This window comes from Lissotriton helveticus, chromosome 7, assembly GCF_964261635.1.
Source record: "Lissotriton helveticus chromosome 7, aLisHel1.1, whole genome shotgun sequence".
Lineage (NCBI taxonomy): Eukaryota > Metazoa > Chordata > Amphibia > Caudata > Salamandridae > Lissotriton > Lissotriton helveticus.
Window position 1 is genome coordinate 1,366,975,523 of NC_136068.1, and position 20,408 is coordinate 1,366,995,930.

The window sequence follows — 20,408 nt, forward strand, 5'->3', positions numbered from 1 at the left end:
AGTTCTGTCACTACTACAAAAGGACACAATACAAATAGTTCCTTTACAAGAACAAGGAACCGGGGTTTACTCGACTGTATTTTCTAATTCCCAAAAAGGACGGGACACCAAGACCAATTCTCGACCTCAGTCCCCTCAATCATTACATACAATCTGATCATTTTCATATGATCACCTTACAACAAGTGCTCCCACTGCTGCAACAAGGCGATTTCCTTACAACACTAGACCTAAAGGACGCCTACTTCCACATTCCTATACATCCTGCTCACAGAAAGTATCTAAGGTTTGTACTGGAAGGGCAACATTATCAGTTCAAAGTCCTTCCATTAGGAGTGACAACGGCACCACGGGTATTCACAAAGAGCCTAGCAGTAGTAGCAGCACAACTCAGGAGACAAGAAATACATGTCTTCCTTTATCTAGACGATTGGCTCATAAAAGCCAAGTCATTCAATCAGTGTGTCCAACACACACATCAGACAATTCAAATATTGCATGACTTAGGGTTCACAATCAACTACACCAAGTCGTACCTGCAACCCTCTCATATACATCAGTATCTAGGGGCTACAATAAACTCGTCTACAGCTCTAGCGTATCCCAGTCCAGCAAGGATACAGAGCATTCATGCCTTAGTCACAGCCTTTCAACACCAACAATCTCTGCAAGCCAGAGTGTTCATGAGACTAATAGGCATGATGGCATCTTGCATCTTTATTGTACCATATGCAAGACTGCAGATGCGTCCGTTACAGGAATGTCTAGCACAACAGTGGAACCAGGCTCAAGGTCAACTAACAGACCTGGTGTTGGTAGACAGCCGCACACATCGCTCTCTGCTGTGGTGGAACACCAAAAACTTGACAAAAGGGCAGCCGTTCCTCGAACCTGTTCCACAACTAGTGCTCATAGCAGACGCATCTCTCACAGGATGGGGAGCCCATCTCCTACATCATACAACTCAAGGACAATGGAACAGTCAACAAAAATTGTTCCATATCAACCATCTAGAGCTGCTAGCAATATTCTTAGCACTCAAAACATTCCAAAGTACAAGTACAAAACAAAGCTGTCTTAATCCGGACGGACAACATGACAGCCATGTATTATATACAAAAACAGGGGGGGACACACTCTCTACAACTGTCCCAGCTCGCACAGAACATTTGGAGATGGGCCATTCCACAAAACATATATCTGTTGGCAGAGCACCTTCCAGGAGTTCACAATCAGATAGCAGATCAGTTGAGTCGGCAGACACAACAAATTCACGAATGGGAACTAAATCCGCAAATTCTTCATTCATTCTTCCAAAGGTGGGGTCATCCAGACATAGATCTGTTCGCTACACACAAAAACGCAAAATTCCCAACCTTCGCCGCCAGGTTTCTACACCCGCTGTCCAAGGGCAATGCGATATGGATGAACTGGTCAGGCAGATTTGCGTATGCTTTTCCGCCCATACCACTAATACCATTAATAGTGCGCAAGCTCAGACAACAGTCTCTCAAATTAATCCGGGTAGCTCCCACATGGGCACGCCAACCGTGGTTCACCACGCTGCTAGAACTCTCTCTAGTTCCGCACCAAAAGTTACGACTTACTCCATCCCTGCTAACGCAGAACCATGAAGACATCCGACATCCAGACCCAAATCAACTGAATTTGGCGATCTGGCTCCTGAAGTCTTAGAGTTTGGTTATCTTAACCTACCACCACACTGTATGAACATCATTAAAGAGGCCAGGAGACCTACTACCAGAGCTTGTTATGCTGCTAAATGGAAGAGATTTGCCATTTGATGCAACAATAACCAAATTGATCCCCTGGATGCTTCCATCCAGAATATCATTTGCTACCTTTTACTTTTACAAAGATGTAACTTGGCATATTCATCCATACGCCTGCACCTTGCAGCAATTGCAGCATATTTACAAAATAGACAACATCTGTCTCTTTTCCGAGTACCTGCAATTAAAGCATTTATGGAAGGATTGAAAAGAATCATCCCACCCAGGTTGCCACCTTCTCCAGTGTGGAACTTAAACGTTGTTCTTACAAGACTCATGGGACACCCTTTTGAGCCTTTACATAAATGTGAACTAAAATTCCTCACGTGGAAAACAGCTTTCCTTATTGCTATTACCTCTCTCAGAAGAGTAAGTGAGATACAAGCTTTCACAATACAAGACCCATTTTTACAACTACATCGTAACAAAGTGGTTTTAAGAACTAATCCAAAATTCCTTCCAAAAGTCATTTATCCTTTTCATTTAAACCAATCTGTAGAGTTACCTGTGTGTTTCCAAAACCCTGACTCTGTAGCAGAAAGAGCTCTACACACACTAGACGTTAAAAGAGCTCTTCTCTACTATATAGATAGGACCAAATCTTTTCGTAAAACAAAGCAATTGTTTATATCTTTCTCTCCACCACATAAAGGCAACCCCATCTCTAAAGCTGGAATTGCAAGGTGGATTGTAAAATGTATACAAATATGCTTGGAGGAGGTGTTTCTCTGAGGCAGAGAGAGCTAAATATAAGAAGGGCTTAAAGGAATATCACGCCCTTATCCGGAAAACTAGAAAAACCTATTACTGTACTAGAATCAAGGATGCGGACAACTCCATGAAGGAAATGTTTCTAGTATACAGGGAATTATCAGATCTCGCCCCACTAGCAGCCCCTATAAATGGATCAGTCAAAGCCTGCAATCAAGTCGCAGAGTTTTTTTGCCAGTAAAGTAGACAAAATCTGCTCTGCTTTTCCGGAGGCAGCTAGAGTAGGTGATGGGAGGGCGGAAATTCCCATGACTACACAGAATAGCAATTGCCTCTCGGCATTTCTAGTACCTCCACGGGAAATAATATGCCACATAGCAGGAAGCATTAAATCAGGATCACCGAGTGATCCAGCTCCTCCAAAAAGACTCTATGGCAGCATAAATACTCTGGAGCCCCATATCAGTCACTTACTTGGTCGCTCCTTCGAATCAGGACAAGTACCTATTACATGGAAGAAAGCAATAGTCCTTCCTCTGAGAAAAAAAACCAACATTAGTTTAGCGAAACTGGAAAATCTGCGGCCCATCTCCCTTCTCCCCTACTTTGCCAAGATCGCGGAGAAAGCAGTCAATAAACAACTCTCTGCATTTGCTTAGACTAACGGACTGCTACACCCCTCACAGTCGGGATTCCGGGCTTTACACTCGACTGAGTCGGCCCTGCTGTCTTCAATGGAAGCCCTACAAAGATATGCAGATGAAGGCCAGACGGCGGCATTGATTCTCCTCGACCTCAGTGCCGCTTTCGATACTGTAGCGCATCACACACTGCTACAGTGTCTTAAAAAGGGAGGAGTGAGAGGCAAAGTATGGGAGTGGTTGGAATCATTTTTAACAGGCCGCAGCTTCCAGGTTGCACAGGGACATTTTAGGTCCAAAGAAATACAACTTAAACAGGGAGTGCCACAAGGCTCCAGTCTCAGCCCCACCCTATTCAATCTGTATGTGGCCCCAGTTGGAGTGATCACAGACAAATTTGGGGTTGAGATAGTGTTGTATGCAGACGACACGCAACTGATTGTGACCTTGACGCAACCAGAGGGGCAATGTGCCGCCAACTTCGCGATCTGCTTGCAAGAGTTGGCCAAGTGGATGGCGGACAACTGCCTCCGACTTAATGGGAATAAGACTGAGGTACTGATTGTAGGCAAATCCCTATCAGTGTGGACCTCAGCCTGGTGGCCGGAAGAGCTGGGTGAATTGCCCACACCCAGCAATCTAGTGAAGAATCTAGGCGTCTGGCTAGATAAAAACATATCCTTCGACCACCTGACCAAACAAGTGGCAGACACCTGTTTTGGCATGCTACGTGTCCTTAGGAAAACATTGGACCTCATGCCCGTGCCGGTACGCCAGACCCTGGTCCATGTCCTGATACCATCCAGGCTGGACTATGGAAATGTACTATATCTAGGGGCCAGCGTAAAATGCTTCCTGAGACTACAATGTATACAAAATGCAGCTGCCTGCTTGATCCTACAACTGCCTAGAAGGGCATCAGCACAAAAAGCACTGAGGACCCTTCACTGGCTCCCGATTAGGGAACGGGTGACTTTTAAGGCACTCTGTGTAGGACATCGTATCCTCCATGGAAAAGGCCCCAGGTATCTGCATAGCCTTCTTAATCGGTACGAGCGTACCCGCCAGTTAAGATCCTGCGGCACTGGGCAGGTTCAGGTCCCGAAGTTTAAAAGAGCTAGAATGGGTGGAAAATCTTTCAGAGTCATGACTGCTAGGATATGGAACAAGCTGCCAGAGAGGCTGCGTCTGGAAACCTCTGAGCTCATCTTCCGAAGAGAGCTTAAAAACAGCCCTGTTCCCCAAACAATAGTGCTCGGCCTAAGACCATCTTCTCAATCATGCTCAGACTCTATTGAAGCAGCTGTAAGCAACTAGCGCGGGGACACACTTGCTAGTGTAACCAAGCGCTTTATAAGATGTATAAATAATAATAATGCTATCAAAAAGCCAAACGTACATTAACAGTTCCTCCTAGAGCGCACTCCACACGCAAACTAGGAGCCTCTATGGCTTTCTTAGGGAACATCCCCCTAGAAGACATCTGTAAAGCAGCAACATGGTCTACAACACACACCTTCACTAAACACTACTGTGTTGATGTGCAAGCCAAGCAGCAAGCTGCAGTAGGCCAAGCTGTTCTAAAAACTCTCTTTCAAACTACTGCAACGGATACAGGTGACCACCGCTAGGGGGAGCCACTGCTGCACAATCAATGTTAAGTGTAGTATCTGCAGCTCATATGCCTCGAACGGAAAATGCTACTTACCAGTATTCATCTGCTCTTGGCATGTAGAGCTGCAGATTGCTACACGCCCTCCCGCCTCCCCGGGACCTGTATCTGTTCCAGTTTTATCTTATTTAGATGCACACGCATGGACATTCTTTTTCTTTACTTATACTAACTCCATCATTTCCCATCATGGCAAAAACCAATCTAAGGATGGAGCCGATGCCCATGCGCACTATCGTCCAAGGGAGGGGTCACCTATCTGGTGACTACAAAGACTTCTTCCAAGACGACAACAACATGCAATCATCCGAGCCCAACACCAGGTGGCGATCTAATGCTAAGTGTAGCAATCTGTGTCATAAATTTGTAGCAATCTGCAGCTCTACATGCCAAGAACAGATGCATACTGGTAAGTAGCATTTTCCTTGTGAATTCACTCCTTCATCTCCCCAAGTGTACCCCTTCATCTCCCCAAGAGTACCCCCTTAATACCTATGTTTCTTGATGTGGCACTCAAACGGGTGGGAGTTACTACCTGGCTAAGGCCCCTTATGTACTGTGTATGCATCTAGACCACAGAGGAGTTTAAGCTATACCGTAACGCAGTCAAGGTTCTGTTGTCCATCAACATAGGTCTTACTTTTGCATGGTTTTGGCATATCCAATCCTGGTATAAAAAAATTGGGCCTTTTTTTTTTGGTTGAACCCCACATTGATGACTCTTGCCACAAAGAACAGGTAAAAGCCTGCTTTTGGGTCTTTATCCAAGCTAATCTCTTCCATTCATCCACCCACGGGAGACTGACATACCAATGTCTCCTTCTTAAAAACACTCCCTCATTGGAGGCATTCTTGGATATTCCCCCGAAAACAACTGGCACAAACTTTACTCTTGAAGTTCCCTTATGGCACACTTGAGATAATGTCCCTTACGTCCATGTGGAATGCTGGCAGAAGCGCTGACCATAATGACCTCTGTACATTTTGCACCTTGACAGCAAAAGAAAGTATAAGCCATGTCGTCTTTTTCTGCCCTGCGTGTAAAAAACCGAGAAACAAGTGGATTTGCCCAACATGTAACCATCTAGCTGTTAGGAGGCACACTGAGGCCTTAAAGGTACTAAAGGGTGATACATCTATTTACACAGTGGCTACTTATTTCTATTAAGCCTAATAAGGAAAGAAAAAAGCGAAAACATTAGTCATGGTTGAGCAGGCTGATTGGCGAAGCATGCTTGGCTATATAAAGCACATCCGTTCCCCTGTCTGCTCGATCCTTCAAGAAAAGAACGAACTGTATAGTTATTTAGAAACATGTGCCAGGGACTGATGCCCTTTCTTTAATTCGCAATATGAGTTTCTGTGCGCATTCAATTGGAACTATCTAGAACCACCCTGTGGGGAAAAGGCCATTAAATAGAAGGCTTGTTTTATAATATTGCATAGCATTATGGCACTAAAAAGTTATCAGCTTTTATTCTGTTTTATCTGATTTTAAGGTATAGTGAATATAAGTTAATATTTCCATCCAATGGAAGGTGGGAGTCGAATGTACATGAAATGCTAAAACTGTTATTATGCACATTGCAGTTTATGCTTGGATTTAGCGCTTAAGTGTTTCACCCAAACGTTGTGTGTGTTTTATGGAATGAAACCTTCCGAAATAAACATCAAACCCACCCATCTCCCCAGTCTCATCCAGTGCCTTCTTACCCAGCCCCCATCCTCCTCAGTTTATCATCATCCGTTCTAATGCTCTTTTATGGTGGATTTTTTGTAGCTGTTGGGAGTCCCGTTTCCCCTTCATTTGCTCAGATCTAAACCCTGACAGTTTTGTCATGTTTATTAACATCTGTTCCTTCCCAGTTACCTCCATACTCTGTCTCTTCTATTGACACTCCCTTTTTATCTCACTTGATGCTGTTTTCTGTCATCTGACTTTTTCTGTCGTTTCTCCCTTTCCCTTCCTCCTTGCCTCAGTTTCAATTTTGCTGACCATCCTCCGCACCAGATCTTCTCTGCTACATGCTTTTTCATGAGGTTAGTGCTAGAAATAAAAAAAACTATTGAGACCCTGCACTATTTACTAACCTTTCTTTTCCCCATTTCTTTTTTCTTTTCTGTGCAGATGTCCAAGTCCTTATCTTTTCAGAGCTGTAACGAATTTTTGTTCTTTATTTTATTTTTTACAACTTTAGGATCTACAAATTAATACTTTGTCTGTAATGTATTTTATTGCTGTCACTGTGATAAATTAATTTAATGAAAACTGTCCCGAGCAAAAGTATTTGGGAAAGCTTGATGTGGATGTCCCTTCATGAAGCTTTGACAACCAAACATAGTGAGGACTTCTGGAGGACAGCTATGGTTTGTTTAAATGCCAAATAACAGCATTAGATTTTTCTGTACAACCTTAGGAGTGGTTGGCCTATTTCAGTAAATTGTACATTAATGTGTGACGCAGATCAGGAAGACAGTGTGCTGTTGTAAATGACAATGTAAGCAACAGGACTCTTCCTTTAAGTTACAAGATGGGTTTATTAGGAACACAGCAGAACACACACCTCACGAGCTGACCAGACCATCAACTGACAAGAGTGGAATACTCAAACAGTACCAGATAGAATGCACACAGGTATTCTAGGAGGCTGTGGAAGAGGGAACACAAAGGAAGGACTAATGACCACAAGTGGCCATCTTGTGAGAAGCACAAGTATACTACATGTGCCTTTAGGAAACAATGCTTCATATAACTCCACCACCCTTACGTTTTTGCTAAATGAAATTATAGATGCGATAACTTCTTGTATCCCTGCTCGTACCCCGGGTCCGGACATGAGTCCAAGCAATTTACTGAGGGCAAATGAGGAAATTTGGGGCAAGTATACATTTTCTCTCCAACACAGTCCTCTCTGGTATGGATAGCCCTTCCTCATGGAAATTAGCAGAAATTATAACAATATAAAAGAAGCTGGATCAGTCCAACCCGGGGAACTACAGGAATATAAGCCTGATTTATTCCCTGCAGAAACATTTTTGTAAACCTGTTTTGGCCCACCTACATCATAGAATTAGTGAAGAGTGTCTTGTTGGATTCGCAGGCAGGTTTTAGAGCCAATGTAAGCACTATAGACCAGGGTTTACATTGTATCTGTATTTACTGGAAAGAGATGATAATTAACAAGTGTAAACTTAGTTGCTTTTGTGGATTTCGATCGACTTTTGATGAGGTCCCCAGAGGCAAGTTGTGAAGGGTGCTTGAAGAAATGTGTGCACCCGCCCCCTATCGAACATTCTAGTAAGGCTGCATGCTGACAACCTCGCCCAAGTCAGATGGGGGGAGGAAGGGACATTGACAGATCCGGTCCATGTAGATTCTGGGGTCAGCCAGCGGTGTGTTCTGGCCCCTACTCTGTTCACCCTATGTATCAATGGAGTGATTGAGTTTGTCAACAGGGATGGTTGTGATGTGCCCAAAATAGGAAGGGAGGAAGATTCCTCCCTTCCTATTACCTAATGGCCCTGTGGATTAGGTTTATAAAGTGTACACAAGGTAATTACTGCTCTGACAGTTCAGCACTGGGCACTGGAATCTAGTACTCTTGCGGATTCGATTGCCAAGATTGGATGCAAATGCGGAGGAGGAGCCTTTATAAGGTTTTTTCATAAATGAACTAGCCACCCAAAACTGAACCTAAGATGTTGTCCATTACCGTAGTATCTAATTGCATCGTTGGTTGGTCCAGTTTTTCCATCATATTCCATACTGTAATTTAGAGGCTTTTCATGTATTTATGCATTGGTCACTTTTAGTCAGGATGTTATTAATGTATTATCCAGTTTGAATGCATTTTAAATGCTTTATTTGATGTGTTGTGATGTACCTTTTATGATCCCAATGATCAATAATAAAGCTTTAATGATAAACAGTTGCCAAGGATTTGGTTTTACCATTTATTTCTCTTAAAGCTTTAAACATAATCTTCATACTACTGTATTGTGTTCCCTCATCATTAATTTGGTAAATGTCCACCCATACACCTGTAGCACTTTCTGTTCATGAAAGTGGCATGCTATCCGCGGGCTATGTTAAAATAAAATAAAAAAATTAAAATTGAGGTCAAGAAGGGGGAATGCTGCTGAACCAACTGCATTAAGTCCCATTCTGCAGTCTTTTGAAAGTACATAAAGGAAAGCTTAGGTCCTCTGGAATTTCTGAAACTGTTCTCTATAGGCGTTGGTGAATCATTCCTCAGAAGGATTTACCTGGAAGAGGGATATTGATGATTAGCCTGTAGATATTCATGTTTGCAGGGTCTGTGTGCTTCCTTAGCAAGGGTTTCATATATTCAAAGAGATGATTGATGTACGGATGACATACACATAGGTCTCTTCGTGCAGAATTTATAACTTGTTACCTTCAAAGAGTTTTTTTGGAGTAATTTTGTGAAGCTGGCAATGCTGCCCAATACTTAAGATATTGTGGTAGTGAGTTCTAAAAGAAACGCACTAGGCTGAGAATGTTTTACTCGCTTTAGTTTTAAGCTTGATCAATGACCTGTTTAACCTATTTTTATCTTGACTTCTTAACTTTCTTAGACTTTAATATCTTACCAATTTGAATGTGATTTGGTCTTTGACAGAAAGCCAATTGAGGCTTGAGTTGTGGTGTTTCTCCTGCCCAAGTCTGACTATATAGCATTACAGTGGCATTCAGAGCTCTCTGTAAGGGACTACTTTGTGGTCTGTGAGTCCCACCTATAGGCTGTTAGAATAATCTAATTATGGGTTAACTACTGCCTCTAGCATCAGTGTGGACAGTAGTGGTAAAAGGGCCTGTAATTTTATTACTTGATGGGAGAAGCAACGATTCTTATATAGCTACTGACCACTATTGTAATATCAAATATAATATTTCATATTTTTAGTGTGGGAGTTTGAGTGAAAATGCCAAGTGTGACCCTAACATCACTGGTGTTGAAATAGATGGAAAGATTTTGTGCCGAATGTAATGTCTGTCTTCAAGTTGTTGAGTTGGAGAGTTATTTTTATGCAGGTATCAGCATACTTCAGCACTCCATGTCAGCTATCATGGAGTAATCCCAAGACTACTTGATGTATTGCAGTACATCATCATCATCAGTATAATTTTACAAATAGTGGGCTCAGATATTAAATAAAATTGGTGACGTTGTGAAAGGGGGAAAGTAAAACAACTGATTAAATTGTGGTCAGTGTCACCAATCATGGACAACCTCTCTTGCAGACTGGAGTGGTTTACTGTGTTGAACGCCACTGACTGCTCTAGTATAACCCATAGATAGTCTCCTTCCTTTGTGAAGCAAAAAGTAATATCCCAGAGGCCAAGAATGGCGATTTCATCGACTTGCTTTGGGCGTGGGGTGGGGAGTATTGTTAGATTGCAGATGCTGTTGAAGTTGAAAAAAAATGTTCTTTCTCAGTACTGGCAAAATTGTATTTGGTCTAAAATTGGATAGCACTGAGGATCTTAGTTGCAGTGTTTTAGTGTTTGATACTGTCTTTGGTGGTGGTGTTTGCATTGTTGGAGAGACATTTGAGTTAAGCACTGCTGAAATGAACGACGATGTAAGCTACGTATAGACCAAGTTGCTATGTCCTTCACAACTGAATGCATGCTTCCATTTCTTCCTCAGGAGGCAAATAATCCGAATAGCCATTTTACCCTGGAGAGTTTGACCTACACAGCATTTAACTTGTTCATTGCGGGGACAGAAACCACATCATCCACAATTCGCTGGGCAGTTAAATTAGCATTGAAATATCCAGAGATGCAAGGTAAGAAAAAGGCACAACATCTCAAAAACCATTATAGTATTTTGTAAAATGGAAAACCTGCATCTATAAATTAGTTATTCTGATGAAGTGTGGAAAACGACTTAATAGGGACCTGTGGATGATCAGGGGACTATATCACATGGAACACATCTCTAATAACACTTGCAAGGACTTCCAAAAGAGATTTAGTTTCTTAGGCTGTCTTTCTCTGAGAGGTGAGCCAATTCAGAAAGTGAAATCCGGTATGAATTTGATGGCCTCCCATTGTCCAGTCTCTGACCTTTGTTTCCTAACAAAGGGCCTTGTATGGATGGTGGCTTTTCTTGCCAAGTATTTTTAGTGAATTTATTTATGAAATGTTCTTCCCCCCGCATGCACGGCACTGAAGTCCTAACGGAGTAAAGGAGAACTAGTGGCACAACACAATAAAACCACAAACCGTAGATTAAGTGAAAAAACAGGTCATCAGCGTTTTCTGAAGAAGGTAGTCCTTAATGGCCTTCTGTAGCACCGAAGCTTGGAGCAATGGCAATGTTTTTGATGTGAGCATAAAGTTGTGTGCTGGCGTAATGCTAGATTTTTCAAACCCAGTCACTATCACTGCTCATTAGGCACTACAGTTGCCCTGTAGGCTTTTTCCTTGGGTAGATGACATAGAGTGTGCAAGTATTAATTTCTTAAATTAACAATAAATAAGTTTACTTTGACAACCAAACAATTAACTTTAAATAAAGTTAACATTAAATTAAAATGAAATTCCTTTTACATTTTATTTCATTTTCAATTTAAGAAATTACATGTAAATTAAGTTTAAATTGACAACATGTATACTAGGTATTTTTCTGTTATAGAAAGGACACAAAATTAGATTATGGATGTTAGCACTGAGAACAGTATTGACAAGAAGGAAAATAACACTGCATTGGGCATGGTAAATGGATAAATGACTTACAATGATGGGCTCTGGTGGTTGATCATATGTAAATGATGAGAAAAGATGACCAGCACACTGAGGCATTTTCTGTTGGAGCTTAATTGTTGAATAAACTGCCAACTGATAGGCCACCCTGATGGGCCAAATGATAGGCCACCCTGATTTGTTTATACAGGTAGTACTTTCTGGGGAGTGGTTAGCCTCTCAGTGGTTCTATATATGTATAGCTGCCTGCATAAGATGTAAACTATCTAGCCAACATAGATTTGTGAAAGTTATGAGATATGAAGTGGGGATTGTCTGTCTCTCTGGCCGAGCCAGACTCTTTGTTGTTGAACAATTCAGTAAAAAGATTTAAAAAAAAAAAATTGACAAGTAAACAATTAAGCCTAAAATAAGCAACAATTTGAAGAAATGTGGTTCAATTGGGTATGCACATGACAGCACAAGAAGTGTTCATCATACTGGCCATTCAAGAATATTGGTGAGCTGGAGGCACATTTATAATCTTGTTCAGACACAATGTTCTCAGAGGCTTGTTTTTCGTAAAAATAGAAGTCGCACATTCCCATAATTGTCCCTATTCTTAGTCTAAAACATCTATCTGTCTAGATGTACCACAAGTTGATGCACAATGGTTATTAAGTGGGATATTCCACCCATTACATATTTTTCGGTATTGTATGGCTAGCAATAGAAAAATCCCAGAATGAATTTTTAAAGAGCAAGCTAGGCCTTTTGGTGGTTTGTCCAAGTGCAGTATGTTTGATGTTGAAATTATAGATTGAAGAAAAGAGACAAAACAATAATTTGGTCAATTTGAACGAATATGGTGAAATGCGATAAACGGTATTCAATGGCAGCGGGACGTTAGGGAATCAGAAGAAAACAATGAAACTAAGCCATCACGTGGGATGCCATGTGAGTCGAGCAAGTGAACTAAAATCCAACTTTTAACATTCCAGACATTTAATGTTTTTTTTTCAGTGCAGCCTCTTTTACGTTTACTAACTTTAACAGCTAAAGTTAACACTTGGCAGCTACAAACTTGATATTCTCATACTCTGACACATTTCAAGGGGAAGAAAGGCCCTTGTTGCTCTTGGTTAACCATCTGCTGTTAAAGTCGGAAAAAAATTGCAGGTTATATTGGAAAAAAAATAGAATAGTGAATGATTCTGGGGCAGTTAAGTGCCTAAATAAATGACCAAATATATGTAGTAATTTTCTAACAGAGAATAAATCAAATGTTCTCACATTTCAGAAAAAATCCAGAAAGAAATAGATGAGGTGCTGGGATCCCAGCGCTGTCCCTCCATGGAAGACCGTCTCCAGATGCCCTTTACAGATGCCTTCATCAATGAAGTCCAGAGGTTTGCCAGCATCATTCCCAATGGGCTTCCGCATGCAGCACTCCATGACATCAAATTCAAAGGCTACATCATACCAAAGGTAGGCAAAAGAACGGGGTTAGGATGCTTTGAACCAAAGAACAAAATGTAAGGTTTTACAATGTGTTTGATAAACATGTAGTATTTCCCAAAACTAGTTGCTTAAAGAAAAAAGTCCTTTTTCATTCTTACTGTAATTTCTTACGTTTATTTTAATCAGGAAGAGATGCAATTTAACATAAATATGTTATTGCCATTTACAAGCGCATATAGAGCAGCAAGATAAAAAAATAATTGTGCTTACTATTTCTTACCTAACATCCCTGTTATGAAACGTTCAATTAAACTTTCAAGATAAATACCTTTTTTAGCATTTGGTAGAAATCAATCTATAGAAATGTTGTTTTTAATTGCATTTTACATACTTTTTTAAGGTGTCAAAGCCAGTAATCTTCAAAATGTGTTTTCTGTTCGTTTGTGTACAAGGTTTGCATAGATCCTTTTTCCTTTCACCTCCCACCATCCGACATTCTGTCACTGCCATGCGTTTAGCATATTTAAAAATGGTGTTTCATGGCGATATTTCTCAAACCCCCATTCTCTTTCCTCTGCTTATTTTTCCTTTGCCCTGTCTTCTCAACTGCTATCACTTTCTCCCTCTTCTCTTTAATATGGAAGATCACAGTCCCAAACACGCTCCTTCTCCCACTTTACAGTTAGATTGTTTTCCCCCATCATGCACCTCCTTTTTTTCTACTTTTGATTGTGCGGTGCCCTTATTACACCCGTTGTCCTAATCTTAACCCTGCACTTACCTGGCTACGCTCTACCATTATTTTTATATCTCTTTTTTACACATTGACAATGACATTAGAATTATGGGGACAAAGATGTATTCCTATTAGCAAACTCAAGAATGTTCAGTTGCAATTGCACAGTGACTGGCAATGAAATTTGTGAATGGACCTATATATTAATAGATCAGATCACATATTGTCCATTTGCTGAATGTTGCAAGATAGCCAAATAAATACAAGTCGTAATTAACACCTCTTGAACAGTTCCGGGGTAGCAGGCTGCCATAAGGTCCGATTATAAGGACAGTTCATCCATTGCAAACACCCTAACTTGGGGTTTGGGAACTGATCAATGGTTTACAATTTGTAATTGTAGTCACTAGCCAATAATAAATGCCACTGGGACTTCCAAATAGGATAGGAACATCTCTTTCCTCCCCCGTCATAGTTACGATTTTGAAATTGATTGTAAACATCCTTTTACGAGTTAGAAACACTTTTGGGACTCATAATAAGGCTTTCATATATTGTAAAAAAAAAATGTTTTGCAGTCGCATATTCTGTGTTTTTGAGAATTGCATACTTTGCAATCACAAAGTACATTTATACATGATGCTTATGTTTCCTAGCCAGGATTTACCATGGTGTGCAAATGTATTTTACATTTATACATTTATATTGACTCTTATACTTAATTCACATTTTAACTGCTCTTTGTTTCTACTTTTACCATTCAAAACTCTATTTCTATTAATTTGATTTCCCACTAAACTTATTTTGTTTATCAAGGTTCTCAGAAAAGGGCTTCTTGTATTTTGTTTTTCTGTGAAGTTGCACGCTATTCAACATCTGTATCTGAATTATGAATGGTTTCTGCTAGAAAAAGTCTGGTATACACTAAATGCAAATAAGTGCCCAAAGTCGTCCAATAATGTTGTTTTCACCAATTTATATGGCAAAATGCAAAACAAATTATGTGTTGTAACTTTATAGCTGTGTCTGTGTATTATCACTGATTGTAACATACACCTCTAAATAAGTGCATAATTATTTTAAATGGGACTGAACGAAGAGTGCAGTCAGCCAAACTTCTCAGCGGTTCCCTTTCTGGGGCAGCTTCATGGCCACAAGAGATGGTAAAAAGTAAGCTGTAGGGGATTTTGAGATGACGTAGGTGGCAGTCTCATGGGTAAGTGAGCACTTATGCTGCGGAACCTGCAATTAGCCTTATTTTTCAGAAGTGACTGTCTCTGCTCTGTACACTTACCCAGTGAAGCAAGATAGCAGGGGTGCCAATGTTAAGAGCCAATACCATAACCACATACATACCTAGAGAGGAGGGTCTGGACTGGAGCCCTCCAGCTGTACCAGCAAAATAACTGGCTAGGTGGGTGGTGCTATTGTGGCAGTGGAAGTATTTTCGAGAGAAACATCACTTAAGGAGGTGGGTGCTGGTCGCAAGCCCAGGGCATGGGTTTGGGCTGTGTTGAGTGATTAGTGATCGAAACAGGCTGTGTTATGGTGCTAGTGAGAGCTTGCATTTTTTTAAAGGGGGAACCTCGGCTCCATGATCTATGAAGGAGAACTTTAAATTAGTTGTCATAGCCCCCAAAAAGGAAGATCCAAACAGGGATGTTCAAGTGTGACTTCTACCCAATGCTTGTTAGTTGCAAGTGACCCTTGGGTGAGGGTGATGCGATTGACGACTCTTCTGCCTCCACTTAAACCCAGGGGAAACTATGCTTCTAAAAGCCATGTGAGACCTACAACACAACTCCATATGCATTCAAACCAAAGCCTCCAAATGAGGTACTGTAAGAAGTTAAGGGGCAAGTGTCACTAACAGGAGGTGGTCGTCCAACTAAAATAGGAACTTCCAAGCTAGAGAGACAGAATTGGTGCTTTGGGTGTGCTTTCACACAATCACCGCTTCCAACAGTGTGCATTTGCAGGCGCGCCCTGTTTAGAAAAATGGACTCACTAAAGTGGAGAGCCTTCTTATGAGTGTGGATTGCAGCCTATCCTGCTGAGGATTCAGACATTAAGCCGCTAGTGAGAGAGTTCCCAAATAGCCCCTGGCATTGAATTGTGAGTTCGACACATAACTGGCGGTGCTTGCTAGTTCTACACAGAGGAAATAAGTATTTAGAGCGGAGGCAGAAAAATCGAAGCTTTACTTGCTGGGTGGGGGAAATGGTTCATGTGTTACCGGATCATATAATGATAACTCTCCAGGAAAAGCAATATCAGCAGCAAATTAAGGGGTTGATTTCTAGGGGAATGGTGGCATTGTAAACATTCCCAAAGCAAGACCTGGTTTTTGGGGTCCCATGTAAGACGGTGAAAAACCTGGGCCGCTAATTATTTCTCGTGTTGGGACGAGTTAGCCTGTGATGTTGTTCAAGTCATTATCGTCCATTGTAGGATTGGGGTCATGAGCTTAATTTACATATTGGTGGAGTGTTTGTTTTGCAACCCTTTTTCTTTCCCTCCTCTTTTTTGTGCCCCATATGAGTTATATTCAGACTGTTGCTAGAAGCAAATACATTAAGTATTCACACACAATGCATTTAACTTGGAGTACAGTAAATGTATAAATTGTTTTATGTGATACCAATAAAAATGATTGAAACTTTAAATTGGAATCGAATATTGCAAGGAGTAGAATAGCGGCTTGTCCCCTGTCAAAGTGGCGAGGCGGGCCGGAGGAGGGAGATGGCGAGGGGAAAATGAAATAACTCACCTGAATGCCGCCCCCCTCCGCATTGCGCTCTTCCAATCTTCTTCTAGTCACAGGCTCCCAGACTGCACTGAGGCCAATCCTGACTCTGCTTGAAAGCAGCATCAAGATTGACCTGAGCACTGTCTTCTTACGCTCCCAGCCAGCCTGTGCCTGCTCTCTCCAGCCCTGGGGCTGAAGAGGGCTTCAGTGCACATGACGGTTTGGCCGGCTTGAGATGGCGAAACAGTAAGACGCTCTGTAACAGTGGCCACCACTCCCCCCCCCACCAGCAGTGTCATCCCCCTAGACCCGCCCCCAAGACATCGGGAGTGCTGCGAAATAGAGTAGTTGGGGGAATGGTAACATTTTCACAGTTGGCACTCTACCTATAGGGGACAGCAGTAGCTGTGTCCAAAAGGGCGACGACTGTCACCTAAATCAGTGCTTTACCCAGGTTACCTTCTAATTGGTCACGCTCCGAGTGGTAAATTTGGACCCTTAAGTTTTTTATCGTGTCATTTTCATTGTATTCTCGTCTGTGTGTCGTAGCGGTTTGTGTGTCTGCAATAGAGGGAATAAACATGATTTTTCCCACTTGATCTGGAGCCCCGAGATGTGGCAGAAGTCATTTTCAACCGACATAATAGCAGGTAAAATAGACGGGTCTGCCTTTAGATAGATCAGGGTATCATCGGCCTACATGTAGACCACATGGGGGCGGTCCATGACGGAACATCTCCATTCAAGCTCCTACTCTTGCAACAGGAATGCTAGGGGTTCAATGGTCAGGGCAAACCGCAAGAGAGACGGAGGGCAACCCTGCCTAGTACCATGTTCGAGATGTCACCTGTGCATACCCTGGCCATGGGGAATTCATAAAGAATCTTTGTCCACCTGCGAAACCACGTGCCCAGCCCTAACTTCAGCAGTCATTTTTTCAAGTAGGCCTACCCTAAGGTGTAGAACGCTTTTGCCATGTCCGACTCCGCCCAACCTGGAGTATGCGTTCTGCACACCCAGTCCATGGTACTGAATAACCAACGGACATTCAGGAATGCATTCCTGCCCGGGATTAACCCATTCTGGTCTGGGTGGATCACTGTGTGCACCATTGGGGTTAATCTGTTCGCTAGCACCTTTCCCAATACCTTGTAATCAAGGTGAGTAGCGATAGGGGGTGACAGGAGGCCACCTCGAGTGGGTCCCTCCCAGGCTTCAGAAGCACTGTGATCAAAGCTTCCTGCATACTGACAAAGTTTGCAACGTTCCCTCGTCTGTTCGTACAGCCCTAGTAACTGGGAGCCAGAAGGGCTTGCTATGTGGCATAGAACTCTATAGGTAGCCCGTCGGTTCCAGGTGCCTTGCCTCTGGCTATTTGTTTAATGGCCAGTTTGACCTCCTCAAGACTCAAGGGGGGTGTCCAGTTACTGCATCTGCAGTGGGTTAAGAAGGGGTGTCTCAAGAGGCTGCAGACAGGTGGAGATCGCCTCTTCGCCTACACCCATTGGGGGCCGGTATAGCGTCCTGTAGTAGGCTTTGAATTCCATATTGATAGCCAATTGTATTGCTCAGGGCTTGCAAGGAACATGGAAATGTCTGATTCGAATTCATTATGTTTTCTACTGGCATTCAACCTTTTACTGGCTCATTTCGACTTCAGAAACTCGTGTGCCAAGACGAGTGGTTGTTTGCCCAAGGATTGGCCGTGTTTCACCCTGAATAACATTGAGTATTATAGGCTGGTGGTTGGCGTTTAGCTGCACAGTGTTATTTAGAGCTGTCAGTGTTCATGAAGGGCGGAGATGGAGGGGTTCGGACTATGCATGAATGACTGTGAGTGAACGACTGAAAATGAACGAGCTGTTTTTGGGTCTTGAAGAGCTGACTGTTCCCAAAACAATAGTGCCTGTTATTGATATGATCATTCTCTGCTGCTCCTTTCTGAACAATAGTTGCCTCCGCGCCAGGATACCAGTCTGCTCACAGTACACTTTACAAATTCCAAAAATAAATCATAAATTAGGAGACCCTTCAAACAGTCTATTTTTCTTTCTGCAGGGAACTCAAGTGATTACTTTCTTGCACTCGTCTCTGACAGACAAGAGGTATTGGGACGACCCCAAACTGTTCAATCCATACCGGTTCCTGGATGAAAATGGCAAGATTAAAAAGAATGACGCACACATCCCCTTTGGAGCAGGTACAACTACTAACAGTTGATCTTCTATTGAAATCAATATGTGCTTGCAGCATTTTAGACCTGCCAGATTTCTTTCAGTGCAAATCCAAATGGTGCCAGAGAGGTGATCTAATTTTGTGTGAGTGTGTGTTTTTGTTCATATAAGGGGTAAATGTGCTTTGTATGCACATGTTGTCACATGATGTGTATCTTTATAAAGCGCCTTTGCCACACAGCCTTTACTACGCTAGACCTTTACCAGACAGTCTTTACCTAGTTGATCAGTGTTTGTACCTTTACCACGCAGTATTTTACTATGCCAGTATATTTTTTTTTTTAAATGACATGCTTTTTATGCTAGTTTAAAAAATGGTGTAGGTGGGGGTATAGGTGCATGGAGTTGAGGGTAATTTTAGTGTTACGGGGTGGGTACCATGCAGTACCTACCCATGTAGGTAAGCATTTTTAATAGCATGATTTTTATGCTATTGTAAAAAAATTGTCTAAGTGTGATTACAGGTAAAGAGTAGTAAGGGGTAAGGGTGATTTTACATGGTGGCTAGAGAACATCGTAAGGGGTGATTTTCTGCATTTAGGGGAGAGTAGAGGTAAAAGGGGTGTAAGGGTGAGTTTATGGTTTAGGCGTGGGTAGAGATTAACGGACGCAAGCTTGAATTCAGAGTTTAGGGGTAGAGAACGGTAAATGGAGGTAAATGATTTTAGTGTTTGGAGGTGTGCAGGCTTAAAAGGAGTTAAGGTTGATTTTTAGGGTTTGGGGGTGGGTAGAGGTAATCAAAGGTAAGTGTGATTTTAGGGTTGGGTAGAGATAAAGGTAGGTGAGGGCACTTGTATGGTTTAGGGGTGGATAGAGGTAAAGGAAAGTAAGGGTAATTTTGAGGTCCCAGAGAGGAAAGAGGCAAAGGGAGGTTAGAGTAAGGAAATAAAAGTGGGGGTTTGGGGGACTTCCACAAAATATATAGTTTTATTAAAAACGTGTGATGCGTGATGCCAATAATGTCATTGAGATGTCACCAGTGATCTCATCAATGATGGCATTGTACATGTAATGAGTGATGTAATATGTGAGGTCATAAGCCGTCCATGACCGGGGATCAAGTTATAGTTGGCTCAGTAAAATATAACCAGTGAATTTGAGTAGTTTTTTTAGTTTAAAATGTCATATTATAACGGACATTGTCACTATAGTTTAACAACAATTTACATTTAGTTTTTTCAGTGGTTGTTTTTATATGTAAAGTAAAATGATATTGCCACACCTAACAGTCACTCTCACCTTTTGGTTTTCTCCACTGAAACTCATTTTTTTTGTTTGTTTTTACGTAAAGTTAAATGTTATTAGAATACTTTGATATAACCCTATCTCCAGAGGCCAATACATGACAGTAAAGGGAGAAGCTCCGCGTGCCCCCCTCCTTGAGCCTTCAATAGGCCCCGGGGACTCCAGCCTCTGAGGCTGCCAGATTATAAATAAGGGGAGGATGGCATGTGCCCTACCAACCATCCCCCCCCACCCCCCGATCCTTGAACAGGCCCAGGGACCTCATTCCTTGGGACCAATGAATCAAAGAACAGGAGGGGGGCTGACCATGCTGTAGATCAGCCCCGGGGACCCCATCCCCCAGGGCTAGATCTTGAATTGTCCCAGGGACCCTATCCCCTGGGACACTGCTGTTTTCGGCCCAGGAAAGTTTGGCATATGATGCTCGCACTATACTGAGCAGAAAGCATAA

General features: G+C 42.1%; 1 protein-coding gene across 1 annotated transcript in view; it reads left to right on the plus strand.

The window, feature by feature from the left end:
• The window catches only part of LOC144770292 (cytochrome P450 2F3-like), a 196,526-nt gene that overhangs the window by 154,622 nt on the left and 21,496 nt on the right, over positions 1–20,408 (plus strand). The window contains exons 6-8 of the mRNA XM_078654689.1: positions 10,493–10,634; positions 12,833–13,020; positions 18,537–18,678. Of these exons, the coding sequence (XP_078510815.1) occupies positions 10,493–10,634; positions 12,833–13,020; positions 18,537–18,678 (472 nt within the window). The remainder of the gene's footprint in view (positions 1–10,492; positions 10,635–12,832; positions 13,021–18,536; positions 18,679–20,408) is intronic.